This window comes from Bos taurus, chromosome 17 (assembly GCF_002263795.3).
Source record: "Bos taurus isolate L1 Dominette 01449 registration number 42190680 breed Hereford chromosome 17, ARS-UCD2.0, whole genome shotgun sequence".
Classification (NCBI taxonomy): Eukaryota; Metazoa; Chordata; class Mammalia; order Artiodactyla; family Bovidae; genus Bos; species Bos taurus.
In genome coordinates, this window is record NC_037344.1 from 70,386,251 (window position 1) to 70,402,589 (window position 16,339).

At 48.0% G+C, this 16,339-nt stretch overlaps 1 protein-coding gene across 6 annotated transcripts in view; it reads right to left on the reverse strand.

Annotated features, from left to right (window-relative positions):
• Positions 1 to 15,005, reverse strand: part of PRR14L (proline rich 14 like) — a 50,014-nt gene extending 35,009 nt beyond the window's left edge. For 2 of the 6 annotated variants that reach the window (XM_059876438.1, XM_002694639.7), the window contains exons 1-2: positions 14,866 to 15,005; positions 5,457 to 5,980 (exon numbers count right to left, since the gene is read on the reverse strand). In XM_059876438.1, coding sequence (XP_059732421.1) covers positions 5,457 to 5,930 — 474 coding nt within the window. In that variant the 5' untranslated portion in view covers positions 5,931 to 5,980; positions 14,866 to 15,005. Of the gene's footprint in view, positions 1 to 5,456; positions 5,981 to 14,390; positions 14,476 to 14,865 lie in introns of those variants that run through there. The other 4 variants (XM_015475599.3, XM_005218188.5, XM_005218190.5 and 1 more) reach the window with 4 other exon arrangements.
• Between the last annotated feature and the right edge of the window lie 1,334 nt (positions 15,006 to 16,339).

Below are 16,339 nucleotides of genomic sequence, written 5' to 3' on the forward strand. Positions count from 1 at the left end.
AAACAGAAGACCCAAGTGATGGCAAGTACAGGGGGAAAAAAGTATCGTCACTGGACCTGAGAGAAGAGGCCTGGCATGGAGCGTCATGCAGGAAGCAGGACTGTGCCTTTGCTTTTTCTCGCAACTTTAGAGATGAATGCTTTGGCGAAGCATGAACTCAAAACACCTCTCTCCCACAGAACTTACTGTTACTGTACTTGACCAAAGCGTACAAATTCTAGCGTGATGCTGGGTCAAATGTATTTGCAAATGGGGAGAGGAGAAAGCTCTTACTCATCATGGAAGGAAGGACGGAACTAGAAAATCACCGCTTGGGAACCATCATGATTATTACCTCAAGGAGACTCATGAGTGGGTGTTAAACCTACTGGCTAAAAGTTTGAATGAGAAACAGAAATAATTACGTATTCTTCAAATATCGCCCCACAAGATACTCAATAATTGTGAAGGGGAAAATGGTACCTCCACAGTGGAGAGGCCGGGCAGTTCCCCTGCCCAGGAAGGAGGCACCCCCTACACCAAGCCTGAGAGAGGATGTATGGAGAAGAACCAATCATTTCTGTGGGATTCCTGCCCCGCTAAATGCACAACCACGATCTGATCATGAGGAAATGTCTGACAAACCCAAGCTGAGGACAATGCTACAAAATAAACGGCCTGCACTCTGCAAGTGTCAAGGTCATGAGCTGAGGAAACACTGCAGATTAAAGGAGACTAAAGAGACATGACAAATGAATGCCACGAGTGATCTTGAATTTTTCTCTTAGACCAAAAAAACATTTTCTTTTGGTAAAAGACGTCAGTGGGACAACTGGTCCAGTGTGAATGTGGTCTTTCGATAAAAGGGTTAATGTCTTGATTTTGATTCGTGTACTGCAGCCACCTAACAGAATGCCGGATGTCTGTGAGTAAATACACAGTCAGGCATTTAAGCCTCACATCTGCAACTGCAAACTAAGATCAGAAGGGGAAAAAAGCAAATGTGGTGAAAAGCTAACAGGAGAGGGATCCACATGAAGGTCTTCACATTGCTTCTGCAACTCTTCTGTGAGTCTCAAATTATTTCAAAATGAAAGGTTAAGAAAGCACCTTTTTCTGTGGTAACCCTTGATCCTTACTCCAAATGACACTGCCCTGCACACTTCTAATTCTCAGGCTGTGTCTGAGGGGTGAGACTGGATGCTATTCGAATAGTTCTTCAGATCAACACTCTATAGGCAAGGCCGAGTGCTGGAGCAGAAGCCGAGGGGGGAGGACCCAGACTCAGCTCTGCTCCAGCCTCAGGATGCCCAACTGTAGCTTCGCGGGGCGGAGAGCGAGCTCCTAGGTGGTTTTATAAATGGGGACCACAGACAGCTTGCGCCATGAACAGAAGCTCTCGCCACCCAGCACACCTCAGACACTTGTCATCCCTTCCTGTGAGAAAGCTGACAGGACTGTCATCAGCAGACCCCGGTGTCATCTGGGGTGACCGCCCTAAGCTCTTCTGGGTCTAAAGAGCCTCTGCAGGGTGAGAGTGGACCTCCCGCCAGCAGCACACAGCTCCCCTCAGATTCCCAAGGGCCCTGGTGATCTCGCCAGGTGACTCCTGAGGGGGCCCTGGTGGGGCTGCTGGGAGTTCAGTTCCTCCACACCTGCTGCTCGAAGGAGGGGTCCTAGCTAGAGCCCTCCCACCCAAGCCAACTGCTTCAGGTCATCCCCTTCTCCCTGGTTAGCAGCACGATCCTAACAGGGAAGGGGAGACGCAGGGGCCAAGAGTGACAGATTCCCCTCTCCCTCGCTGACCTCTTGAAAGGTCCTAAGTAAGGAAAAACAAGTCTCCCCGCGTAGGGGCTGTGGACCCTACAAAGCTTTAAGTTTCAGATCTGATCTGGGTTATCAGATACGACCAGGTGAGGCTGATGTCGGATGTGAGGGACACCCAAGCACTGCCAGCAGGGTGGTGGGCGACCTCCAGATCAGGTGGGAGCTTGACCAGCCTGGGCCCCAAGTGCAGATAAGAGCACAGAACAGACAACTTGCAAGCTGTGGCTGAGTAGCCTAAGTGTCCTGTGTGTAACTCCACCGCCCTCCTAAGGCCAGCCCATCATGTAACACTTGCAAAAACTTATCAGACATGAAGTTCTCTTCCTATAATACTTTATCAGCTAGTTTTTTCCAGTAGTCAGGTACAGATGTGAGAGCTGGACCATAAAGAAGGCTGTGTGTGTGTGCTTAGTCGCTTTAGGTCTGTCTGACTGTGACCCTATGGACTGTAGCCCACCAGGCTCCTCTGTCTGTGGGATTCTCCAGGCAAGAATCCTGGAGTGGGTTGCCATGCCCTGCTCCAGGGGATCTTTCCAACTCAGGGACTGAATCCGTGTCTCCTGGGCCTCCTGCATTGCAGACGGATTCTCTACCAACTGAGCCACCTGGGAAGCCCAAAGAAGGCTGAGTGTCGAAGAATTGATGCTTTTGAACTGTGGTGCTGGAGAAGAGTCTTGAGAACCCCTTGGACTGCAAGGAGATCAAACCAGTCAATCCTAAAGGAAATCAACCCTGAATATTCACTGGAAGGACTAATGCTGAAGCTCAAGTCCCAAAACTCTGGCCACCTGATGCAAAGAGCCGACTCACTGGAAAAGATCCTGATGTTGGGAAAGATTGAGGGCAGGAGGAGAAGGGGCTGTAGAGGATGAGACAGTTAGATAGTATTGCTGACTCAATGGACATGAATTTGAGCTAACTCCAGGAGACAGTGAAGCACAGGGAAGCCTGGCATGCTGCAGTCCACGGGGTCGCAAAGAGTCAGACACGACTTAGCGACTGAATAACAACAACAAATGTACTTAAGTTTCAGGATTCCTAGAGGTAAAGTCCTAAACATTTCTCTCTACCATCTAGATTTTTTAGCTGATGTCCATAGCTGATCACTAGTGTCTTAATATTCCTTGCAAAATCTGTTTCCAAGATAAAAGTTAATGTGGATCCCTCTTGCAAATTAAGTGAGATCACTACATCAGTCTGTAGCATGATATACACTACGTAAAATAAGAAAGGCCACACCACAGTGGAATCTGTCAAACCGACAGCGACCTCTCCACCTCAGCCTGCCACAGCCAACGTGTCACTCTCCTGCCCACTGCTTTCAACCAAAATCAACTTGCCATACTTCTCCAAAGTCGAGGCAGATTTTAGGAGGGTACTGAAAACCATTCTTACTGTTCATCTGTAATCTCATTTCCTGTTAAAAGCTGGCTGTGAGTCCTAAAAAGATGCAATACTGGTTCATACCTATGAGGTTACTATAGAGCCAGAAAAAAAAAAAAAAACCCCACAAATATCTTTAGGAGGGAAATGAACACATACCAGGCTCTTCAGCTTTTACAAGCAGGCTGGTTAAAGCTCCCTGGGGCCTGATGTATCTCTGAACCTTGGGCCCTAGATCCTGCAGACCTCCTCCAAGCCTAAGCTTCCTGAGTTGCAGGCAGTGGTGGTCCCAGCTTCAGGCAGAACCACCGCCGACACACGGAACACACAAAAGCAGGGCCACACATGAAGCAAACGAGATAGCCCACACTTCTTGACGCTCATGGGAACAGCCGTGACCATGTGTGTATACTGAAGAACACTGAAAATCAATGAGACTCCGAGTCTCCAGATGGACCTGTTACCTACACTTGCACATCTGGGAAGAGCTGTGGGACAGGAACTCTAAATCACCTTTACAGGGTTTACAAGGAGTGTTCCTCTGTGGATCTCAAGTCAGAGAAACTTTAGATAAGGCATCGATTATGTGAGCTGGGTAAGGCATTTCATGACAGCCCCCCACAGGGACTGACCTAAGAGAACTGCTAAAATAATGAGAAAGTTTCACCTTGTGTGCATGCTCAGTCATGTATGGACTGTAGCCCACCAGACTCCTCTGTCCATGGGATTTCCCAGGAAAGAATACTGGAGTGGGTTGCCATTTCCTCCTCCACGGTATCTTCCCACCTCAGGGATCAAACCCCCATCTCCTGCACTACAGGAGCACTCTTCACCGCAGAGCCACTAAGGAAGCCCTAGTTCTACCTTAAAGCCTGGCAACATGCACACGGTGTCTCGGGCACTGCTCTGTCACACACTTTTAACAACAGGAACTGAGAACCGCAGGCACATGGGGATCACTGTGTCCTGGCTGACCTGGAGAAGAGCTTATGGCCATCAGCTTCACTACTGAGAGTGTGAAGTTCAGATTTTTTTCACTTTTAAATAACTGAAAACGAGTTCTGTCCAACAAGATCTTTTTTACATAAACAGCAAGCTCCTTCACACTGTGGAGAACTTCCTCAGGATCAGAGACTCTCGGGGTGACAATGAAGCAAGCTTAACTGGCCCTCAGCATACCAGCCTTTCACTTAAGTGAAGTCATGGAAATCACACGAGATTGGGTCTTTTATGAACATGCCATTAAATTACAAGTTTCTCAAGAGTGTCACACACCTCGAGTGATCACCGGCCACTGTGCATCCTTACTGGATGTCTCCTGTCCACATATCTGTCAGACGATGTACTGAGTCCTCGGATGTTTCAGCCAGCAGATGATTCAGAACATTTTCTGAATCTGTGCTGAGCATGAATATCTTGAGGCTAAAGCTTTCACAACAGATTCAACCAGGCAGATCTATCCCTGTGACTCTCAGCACCAAGAAAAACAAACAAAAGAGCAAGCACAGGGCTTCCTCGGTGGCTCAGTGGTAAAGAATCTGCCTGAAATGCAGGGGACACGGGTTCAACTCCTGGTCCAGGAAGATCCCGTATGCCATGGAGCAACTACCCATTAGTCTCACCTAACGAATCCCTCTTACTCTAATAGCAAACTCACAGAGACTGGATTTTTCACGTCACACTAAGCAGAGATTCCACTTCTCACTCTGTATTAAAGAACGGGTTTTCTGATTTAAGCTTCAGCCTCCCACCAAGTGGGTTACCTTGAATCAGTTCTTTGGAGATTATCATCTCTGACGTAGAAAAAAATATAATCAAAGTTTAGAAATGACTTTCGAAACAGAGAGACCCCTTGAGGGTTTCCATCCTGTGAAGCCCTTGCTGCGTCCAATCTCCCTCAGGCACCTCTGTGACACCTCACTCTGTCCTGACCGTGATACTACCAAACTCAAGCAACCAGTACGCATTGTTCCTTAACACTGAACACAGAAACCCCATGCAACTGTCACAAAGAGACTCAACATTCCATACACAGCAGCTGCCACACAGGACTGACACTTTCTTCATGAGATAAGCACTTCCTCTCTTCAAGTGTCTGATGCGACACACGTTTTCAAAGATCACTGAAAGAAAGTTAACATCAAGATCAACATTCTGGAAATGTTTCAAGAATGAGTTGTAAGCCACCTGTGAGCATCTGTACTTTATCTTGTGACGCGTCAGTCCAGCTGGAGAGACGCCGAGTGAGCCAAGGTCTCGTGTCTTACCTGGCCGGGGCGGGGCTGTTCTCCAGCAGCTGTGGGATACTGATGCAGGTCTTCTTCCGCTCCCTCACAGGGGTCTCTCACCACCTCTGCCTGGTCCCCTTCATCTCTGAAGACCTTTTGCTCCAGGCTCTTGGCTTTCGCTTCCCTATCCAGGCTCCCAGGAGCCACAGGACCTTCTGTTGAGGGGTCCACCAGCCCACACTGCCCAGGCTCACCCCCATGGTCCGAGGTCTTGGGGGCTTCTTCACGACAACTGTCCGCAGGAGTCCTCTGCAGCTCCGAGGGCACAGCCCTACTCTGACTTACACGAGAGCTTGAGGCTCCGGGTTTTACATCTGGAGTTGCACTCGGCTCGGGGTCAGCATGAAGCTCTTTGGAGGCACTCCCTGGGAGTTCAGAGTATAATTCCTGCACCTCAGCAGACATGGAGGAATCAAGTGGAACGGGCTGGGTCTCCACGCCGGATGACAGCATGGGGGCAGGTGCAGATATGGAGTCAAGCCTCTTACACCAAACGGTTCACCCTGACACAAATCAAAGGAAGGGATAAGAATTTAAAACCTTGCAGGGTAGAAGGAAGCTGTCTCAGCTCAAATTGACTAAAACAAGCGCCAAAAATTCTACCTCAAATGCCAGCATTATCTGGCACCAAGAAATCTGCTTAACAGACTGAGTTTGAGGAAAAATAATACCTTAAACCTTCAGTAGACGTTTGTCTAATTGTAATTCAGAGACCACCTTGTGATAAATTCTCAATTTAAAGCTGGATTTAAGTGAGATCTGATCAAAAGTAGATGAGAATAAGACATGTCTAAGCACTCAAGGATTGGAGAAGGCAATGGCACCCCACTCCAGTACTCTTGCCTGGAAAATCCCATGGACGGAGGAGCCTGGAAGGCTACAGTCCATGGGGTCGAGAAGAGTCGGACACGACTGAGCGACTTCACTTTCACTTTTCACTTTCATGCATTGGAGAAGGAAATGGCAACCCACTCCAGTGTTCTTGCCTGGAGAATCCCAGGGACGGGGGAGCCTGGTGGGCTGCCGTCTATGGGGTTGCACAGAGTCGGACACGACTGAAGCGACTTAGCAGCAGCAGCAGCAGCAGCAAGCACTCAATGATAGACCCGATGTATCAAATCAATTAGAAGATAAATGGGAGTTCCCTGGTGGCCCAGTGGTTAGGATTCCAAGCTTTCCCTGCTGGGGCCTGGGTTCAATCCCTGCTTTAGAAACTGAGACCCTGCAAGTTGTGAGGCAAGGTCAAAAAGAAATACATTTTTGAAATTAGAAGGTAAAGATGGTTTTCCACTTGTTCTCAGGTCATGAACCTTGCCCATTTTATTCAGAGCTGCAGCCCCACTGCCTGGAACAGCTGCCTCACACCTAGCAGGCACTCAGAGAGCATCTTCTGAATGAACATACACTGAGGGACTCAGAATCTGATCGACTGACTTCTCTTCATTAAGAATTTTCTTTAGAAGAACATACAGAGAAAACAGGATTCGATTCTTTTATTGTCACCAAACCCCTGAGCTGTGTCCACACAGCCTGGAGCCAGACAGCACTATACCAGCTCTGGGGCAGAATCCTTCCTGACTTCTACTCAGCACCTCAAGATGCCCAAGTGCCTTCTAAGACACCGCTCACGTGATTTTCCTGACAGCCCCATGAGCTGAGCAGGGCAGCCGTTGTCCTTCTGTTGTAGGCTCCAACACCAAAGCTGAGGAGGGTGAGGGTGACCTGCCGGAAGTATTGGGTGCTTTCCAGGGGGCTCAGTGGTAAAGAATCTGCCTGCCAATGCAGGAGACATGGGTTCGATTTCTGGGTTGGGAAGATCCCCTGGAGAAGGGAATGGCGACCCACTCCAGTATTCTTGCCTAGGAAATCCATAAGACAGAGGAGCCTGGTGGACTACAGTCCATGGAGCCACAGGAGAATCAAACACAACGGAGAGAAAGAGCACGCATGCCTGAAATATTGCATTGTTAATGCAAGGGAGGAGAGGGGACGCCTGGGGCTTCTAATGTGGGTGTCACGTTTCACTTCTTCTGCTGGGCAACAGAAACATGGGTTATCTGCTAAAATAAGTATGTTTAAGTAGTTCATGATACTACATTATTAAAGTAATCAAAACAAACACGGAGAGGTAGGATATGGTACCCCCAGAGCCAGGGGTTCCTGGCTGGTGACTTTTCCATTTTAGTCTACCAAATGTGTGCAGTTTCCACCACAAAATCCACTTGACCTGACCAAGGCGGAAATGGTTAACCAAATGAGATACTGCATGCTTTCATTCTTGATGCTTTCCCTAACCCTGAACAGGAGGACAGAGAAAGTGAGAAATATTTGGCAACTCCGAATTCAGAACACGAATTTACTAGAGGTACTGGCGGCCAATCCCTTTGGCCAAAACAGACATAGAAAGGATGTTTCAGAAAGCTACTCCCACTGCTTCCGAAAGTCCACGTTTTCCCATAATAAACACATTACATCAAGTAAAACCCAGTGCCAACTACAGAACTGTTCTGTGTTGAGCAGTCTCATCTTCTCCAGCGACCGCAACTGTGTTTCTGAGCAGGAGGGACTCCCTTAGACACTGTGTGACTCCTTAGGACCCAGCGGCCTTTGGGTCCCGTCTCTATGTGTACCCCGATTCCCTGAGGGAGCCCACCCGCATTGCTTCCACAAAGGCACATGCTCCGCTTCCCCATCACTGAGCGCCCTGCTCCTTGAACACCCCTGGGCTGACAGGGGGATGGACAGTCCCCTCCATGGGCTTGTGCTGCCTGGACTGGAGCTGGGACCGAGGAAGGGGGCGGGGGGCGGATGACAGGCTCTCTCCTTGTGGGCCATGCTGCCCTTCTCCTGGTCTTCCGACCCGTGGTGGACAGTTTATTCCCGCCCCTGTGCTCTCATCCGCTGAGCACCTCTGTGTTCTCAAGGAACCCTACTCAAAACGAAAGGGCACACTGTGACACCACTAATTTAAATGCTAGAAATTATAGGAAAGCAGACGGCTGATCCACGAGGCTGAGGTAATGTAAGAAGAGACTTAACTCCAAAAAGGAAACAAGGAGAGAGAGGCCGCTGACCACAGGAGCACGGCAGGGCTCGCAGACTTCCACAGAGAGCGCCAACAAGGCCTCCTTCTTGGAGTTCATTCTCCCTTTCTCTGCGAGCTCCTGGATATCTCCAGGGGTACTCTGGATTTTAGGCCAACGTGTGTAGATACGTGTGGGTTAAGGGAATAACAGTGGAATTGCTATTGAGGCCCCTCCCAAAAAAGGCTGGCAGTGCTCCTTTTTAATTTGGTTCAGCTCCCCTTTCACCTCAACAGACACCATCCAGCTTCTGACTGTCACATCACAAACAGACCACAAGAGCAAGCGCAGAAGTGGAAAGCCCACTGCAGGAGATGGTCTTGTGGCTGGAGAGGCTCCATGGGTCTTGCCAGCCGCCATCGTGCAGGGCTTTTCAAACCCTGCCCTGGACACGCCTTCCCCGGCTTCACTTTCTTCACGCCCTTGCCTTTTCATGCAGCTTGTCTGCCAAGAAGGTGACTCAAAACCGTCCCTTTAGGCACAGAGGAACCACATGACTCCACGATTCCACTCTGAGGAACATGTGCAAAAACCACACGACTGCACAAAAACTTGTACATGGATGTTCACTGTAGCACTGTTCACAGGGGCCAAAAAGCAGAAACAACTCAAAATGTCTATCAATGGATGAATGGCCAACAAAATGTCGTCCATCCACAATGGAGTATTACTCGACTATGAAAAGACCCAACGTGCTGGTTCGTGACACAACACGGATGCATCTTGAAAACATCATGCAGGTAAAGGAAGCCATCAGGAAAGACCACTGTTATAAGATCTCATTTCCATGAAATGTCCAGAGCAGACAAATCTAGAGCTGGAAAGTGGATTAGTGGTCGCCTACTTCTGGAAGCGATGGTTTTTCCAGTACTCACATACGGATGTGAGAGCTGGACCACAAAGAAGGCTGAGCACCAAAGAATTATTGGTTTCAAACTGTGATGCTGGAGAAGGCTTTAGAGTCCCTTGGACAGCAAGGAGATCAAACCAGTCAATCCTAAAAGAAATCGACCCTGAATGTTCATGAAGGACTGAAGCCGAAGCTCTAATACTTTGGCCACCTGGTACGAAGAGCTGACTCACTGGAAAACACCCTGATGTTGGAAAATACTGAAGGCAGGAGAAGGGGACGACAGGATGAGATGGCTGGATGGCATCACCAACTCATTGGACATGAATTTGAACAAAATCCAGGAGATGGTGGAGGACAGGACACTGGCGGGCTGCAGTCCATGGGGTGGTAAAGAGATGGACATGACTGAGGGACTGAACAACAACTTCTGGAAGAAGTGGACAAACGGAGTGGCTGCTGATGGACAGTGCTGCTTTGGGGCACAACTCTGACTATGCCAAACACCACTGAATTGTACAATTTACACTGTGAATTGTATGGTGTATGAATTATATCTTAACAAAGTTGACTTTTTAAAAAAAGAAACCTGTCCATAGCCCCAACCTTTTCTCAAGTTGTGATCTATGTTTCATTCACAAGGATGGCACCCTCTCAAAACTTGTTGTTTAGTTGCTAACTTGTGTCCAACTCTTTTGCAAGCCCATGGACTTTGCTCAGACTCTTCTGTCCATAGGATTTCCCTGGCAAGAACACTGGAGTGGGGTGCTATGTCTTTCTTACCCTCCTGCTTTGCAGTTGGATTCTTTACCACTGAGCCACCAGGGAAGGCCCCCCTCCCCCAAACTTAACATGTCTAAAATAGAGCACACTCAACCCAGTGAAAAATCGAGTGTTGTCCATGCAAACAGCTGTGAGATTCAAGGATGAGTTAAGATGTTCTCAGTAACCTTACACACTTATTTCTGATCCTGCTGCCTCTCTCAGTAATGGCACCGCGTTACCCTAGAGCTCAGACGTGAATCCCCGGATGTAACTGTCTGACCGTCCACACGCCGTGTAGTCAGCACTCATCCACACGCACCCAACGCCAGCTGCGTCTCCACCACATCTCACTGTTCCATCCCCATGGTCCTAACTCAAGATTTTGTTCTGAACACAGGATCACGCACAAGCACAAGCACACACACACTAAACAGATCTTTATCACAGAGGGGCAACACTGATCACCCCCAAAAATGGCTCAAAATATTCCTCAGGAAAAACTACTATTACTTTTCCTGTGCCCCCACCTATGCTGTGAACTGAAGTGGACCGAAACAAAATTGAAAGCTTGGTGACTAAAAGGTGACTTCCAATATACAAAAGCCAGATATCACAAAGCTACTGGCTCTCAATACGTGTGTTTGGTAGAGACAGAATTCTAAGACTTTTCAACCTGTAAAACAACCATGCATATCGGCTATTCAAGCAAAACAGACATCCTCTCCTTTTTCTCTTCAGCCCTTCTCATCCTCAAGTTTCTCAGCAGTGTGTAGTGGAGTCACCACAAACAGCTCAGCGCCTCAGCTGAAACCCCAAGCTGAGTGAGTGAGTGAAGCTGCTCAGTTGTGTCTCTCTCTGCAACCCCATGGACTGGACTGTAGCCCGCCAGGCTCCTCCATCCATGGGCTTCTCCAGCCAAGAATACCAGAGTGGGTTGCCATTGCCTTCTCCAGGGGATCTGCCCGACCCAGGGACAGAACCTGGGTCTCCTGCACTGCAGGCAGACTCTACAGTCTGAGCCACCAGGGAAGCCTCAGAGGTGAAGTAGTATTTAGAAGCAAGCCTAGAGTAGCAGTTTACAATTATTCTTAGCTCACCACCGCATGTCACTAAACTCTCCATCTATCAAGATACTTGGTTGTGCCACAAAGACAGCAGAAACAAAATTTTACCATTTGAGTCCTTCAAATTTCTGAATTCAGTGGAGCAATAAAAAAAAGACGGTATAGAAATATACCTCTCCATAGAAAGCTGTCTGGGATGTCTTATCAAACTAGGTAAACATTGTGTGTTTATCTGTTGTCAGTCGTGTCTGACTCTTTGCAGCCCCATGGACTGTAGCTCACCAGGCTCCCCTGTCCAGGGAATTTTCCAGGCAATAATACTGGAGTGGGTTGCCATACCCTCCTCCAGGGGATCTTCCTGAAACAGGGATCGAACCTGTGTCTCTTGTATCTCCTGCACTGGCAGGGAGATTCTTTACCACTGTGCCTCCTGGAAAGCCCATATTAAAAAATAGGATTATTTTATTTTGGTAAAGTATGTATCTACATCCATACAGGAAAAATCTTTTAAAAACTATAAGCCAAATATTAACAATGCAACCATGAGTGATAGGATTATTAATGACATATCCCCCCCCCCTTTTTTAACAATGAGTGTGTAATACATGTTAAACTTTTTAAAAATATTATATCTCAAGATCCAAATATGAAGCAATAAATAACAACTGGTAAGTGTATTATCCCTTTACTTTTATCAGTATTTTTTAAATGTTAGCTTTCTCCTTTAACCATAAACGTTTTTACATTAAAGTTTTAAATATACTTGAAATAAAGTAAGTATAGCACGTGCTTATAAAATGTAGACAGAGATTTATGGCTTAATGCTTACTACAGACTTATAACCAACCTACTGGATTGAAGACATCAGATAATTACCTAGTTTGAAGTACAAGGGAAAAATAACCCATAGACTCACAAACAGCTCTTTCTTACTGCTATTGGCTTGTCATCTTTACCGTGGAGACTAACATTTGGTGGAGTAGGCAACACAATTATTCCAACAGAAGAAATCATTTTTCAATTGAGAACAATCATCTCCCAGTCTTTGTGTTTCAAAGGCAGAGTCAGGGTTAGGAAGTAGTCTAGTTTTGGTCTCCAAGGTGGGAGACCAGGGTCCCTATCCTGCCCCTCACACTCAGCACGCCCTTGAGTGTGTGCCACTGAACTTTCCTGGGCTTGTTTTCCACATGTAAAATGGACAAGTCAAACAAAATAACCTCAGAGAGTCCTGCTAACCCATAAAATTCCCAAGACTCTAAATAACTTTTCTATTTCACTTTGTTTTGGCACAGGGCACCTAAAGACGCCAACAAAAGTGGTACAGAATTCAGACTAATCCCCACCGCAAGGGCAAAGGAGGTAATTTAAGACCACTTTACATACGAAAAGGGTAGAAAGCTGTTCTTTAGCGTGTCTTCAGGCAATTGGGAAGTGTTAACTCCTATCCCACCAGATGACAAAAGCCAGGGGGAGGGTGGGGAGACTACCAGTGAAAGATTAACTAACACTGCAGCTCTCAGCCTCATTAGAATACGTTTTATTATAGTAATTTTAAAAACCTGACAAATGACAACTTTTAGTCATTCAAACACTCCCCAAAACAAAAGTTCTGGGGGTATAAAGTTTACAGCACTAAGCAAAAGAAGAATAAGAAAAAAAAGAATCAAAGAAAACAGTAGAACAGAAAGCCATGTGCCCCAATAATCCCAAGTCTGAAGGTCTCCCTTCTCGTTAATTCTAAAAGCAAAGGGGCTGCCCTTAACGAAATGAAGCAGTGAGAACACTGGGCGCTGCCACACTTGTGTCAGGGGACAATACTCACAATAGTGATCGGGACCTCAGAAGTTCCCCACAGGCCTTTCACCTTGAGAAAGGGCCTTTCTTTTCCAAAGATTCAAACACTGTAGCCAATCTCTGAGGCAATTCGGAAAAGGGGCCTCTTCTTGAGGGACAGAGGAAGAAGGATCTTTTAACAAGCTCTCCAGACAAGCTCAAAGTGGGGCAGGGAAGTCCACACAATGAACAGGGCCTCGCTCTTCCACAAGGGAAAAGAGTGCACAGGAAATCTCAAGCGCATCAGGCACAGCTTCCCTGTTCCTCCTGTTATCAGCACTCAGAAAAAGGATCCCTCTGTCTCCACGGGGGTGGGGAGTGGGGAGTGAAACACTGAAAATGCTCCTAATTTCTACTGACAGAGACTCTGCATAAGAGATTTTCATCCTTTTGTCAAAGGGAGGGGAGAAGAGAAACCATTTGTGCCACTCCAAAGATACAGCAGGAAAGGGCACTCATCTCAAAGGTCTAGAATCATATTTTTCTTGGGAGAGCAAGAGAAAGAAGTTGGAATCTCCTTTCTGGGGGTGAGGGGTGTGCAGATCAGATAGAGGGAAGCTTTTTCATCAGAAGAGCAAGTACGGGGAGTGGAAGAGGGCAGCTCTAACCAGTCGGGAAGGACTGATAGCTTCTGTGGACAAAGGGAAGGCTGCTTCTCCTATCAGATCTTCCAGACCTGTTTGCCCAAACAGTCTTTTCCCCCAGATTACGCTAACAGCTTTGTTAATTTAGGATCTAAAAGAGTAAAAGCGCCTCTTTCTCTGCCCCCCGGGGGTTAAAAGCCTCCTCTCTAGTGAGGAAGGGACGCGGGGGGCGGTGGGGAGGGATGGGGAGAGGCACGCATGGAAAAATCTGTTTCTCTATGGAAGATACTACTTTTCTTTCCTAACAAATTAAGTAACTAATAGCAACAGTCTACCAAAAGGTTACTATGTACCAAACAGTTACACGAAATTTCCTGTAGTCTTGAGGACAATTCCATGAAGAGAAGACCGAAATTAAGAGATGGGCTAACTGACTAAAGGTGAAGCTGTGAGTCAAGGTCATAAAGATGGAAAGTGGGACACACGAGCTTGCATCCCTCACACTCCCAAACACTACGCTCTTCATGGTGCAAAGGTAAAGAGCTCAAGGCACACCAGAAAACTCGGGGGCAGAGAAGCAAGGCTCCCTCGGTGGACACGGCTGGGGGAGGGGGAAAAGGCCGACTAACGCCGCTAAGTAAATTCTAGGTCTTCCTCCCCATATACCGGGATACAGGCGAAAACTATGAGGGAAGATAACTCTAGCTTTTACAGGAAAGGAAGATCTCGCTCACTTTTAGGCAACTTGAATCTTTCTCTCCACCTGAGGGGCGCTGACCAAATCCAGACAAGTCTTATCCCTCCTGAAAATAAGTTCAGAATCGCCCCCTCGCACTCCGGGAGCGGGTCTCCCTCCGCTGACAAGCGCGATGCAGCCGGAGTCGCGCGTTCGCCCACGACAACGGGCGTCGCCTTCCCGAGGAGAGGAGTTGGGGGGTCCCCCGCCGTACTGAGGTCGACGAGGAGTCGCTTTCCCCCGCCGGGGCCATGACACCGAGAAGCTGTTTTGCCCTCGCGACGCGGGGCCTGGGCTCCTCCCTCTCCCCTGGTCTCTCGGCGCCCGCAGCGCAGCCTGCGTTCCCGTCGGCGCTCCAAGAGGGCGGGGGACCCGGGCTCTCCCTCAGCCTGCACCATCCGGCTGAGGGTCCGCTAGGGCTTGAGTGGGACGGGGCGGCTACGCCCCAAGCGTTCCCGCCCCCAGCCTCTTACCCTGAGGCCTGCTCCGCGGCCCGCGCTCGCCCCTCCAGCCCGGCCTCTGCTGCCGCAACCCCGTAGCCGCCGAATCTACCTGAGCCAGCCGAGCCGAGAGAGCCCGGGGGCGCTCCGGCCACCACAGCCTCTTCGTCTCTATGGTCGCCCTGCACTTCCTCATCCGGGGCCCGAGCCTGCCATGCGGACTCGCCCAAGTCCCGCCCCCGCACTGCGCGCGCGCACCCTTGAGGCGGCTCTTCCCTGTAGGGACTCCCGCCCTCGGCCAGCTCCGGCGGCCTCTGCCCCGTCCCCGCCTCCAGGACTCTTAAAGGGGAACACACCTTTTGATTCCGCTGTTGAGCCTCAGGCCCAGTGTCTGATTGCACTGCTACCAACGCTGGTCCAGTCCTCTTTTGTGGCCCTAATGTTTGCAGCTCTTGGGATCTCTCGGCTTCTACCCTGGCAGCCCAAGATATCTTTTTATACCTGGAATCAGTATTTTAGATCATGTCATTCCCCTGCTCCCTCTCCTTTCTGGAATTTTGTTTTCATCTCTTCATAGCTTTAACACTAGCTGAAATTGCCATCATCTATTTATCGACTCCTTTTATCATCTCTCTCTCCCACCCTTGTCTGTTTTGTTCATCATTCTTTGTTCACCGCCTAAAGCAGTGCCCGCGCAAGCAAACACTAAGCAGATATTTGAAGGAAGGAAAAGAATGTTCTTTTAAGAGGGAATTGAGGTCTAGAGAATGCAATCAACTTGCTCCAAATCACACAGTCTTGTGTTTAAACAGAAGTCTGTTATTTTTTGGCTGATTAGAGAGCTAAAGTTTAACAGTTTTGTGAGAGATTTTAATTTTCTCTTCTTTGATCAAGGTATCTTTGAACCAGTCAACATATGGACTGTTTTATCTGAGATAGTGGTTTTCCCAGCTTTAGTTAGGGCTGGAGATACAGAAACCCAAATGCCAACACTATTGTTTACATCCAGTGAGTCTATCCATCGTCCATGTATGCATGCACTTCACATATAGGCTACTACAGATGTTGTTGGGATTAAATAACTAGAAACTCACTTTAAGACATTTCAACACGTTTTTACAGGAGTATGCAAGACCTCAGGTTCTTCCTCAGGCCACTGCATGCCTACAGACAAGGATCTGAGAAACGCAGTGTTATTGGTTTGTCTTCTGCCTCAGGTTCTAAGATGACAGGCACTGCACCATTATTATTCTCATCTTTATTTTTAAAATGTAATATTTTGTTCAACATGGATTTTTTTGTAGTAACGCTTCCTTTCAAAACAATCACATTATCATTTATCTCACTGAGTTTTTTGGCACCCCCTTAGCATTTTGTGCCCTAAATAAGGCAAGTGGTTAATAGGATCACCGATTCAATGGACATGAATTTGAGCAAACTCTGGGAGATAGGGAAGGACAGGGAAGGCTGGTGTGCTGCAATCCATGGGGTCAAAAAGAGTCAAACC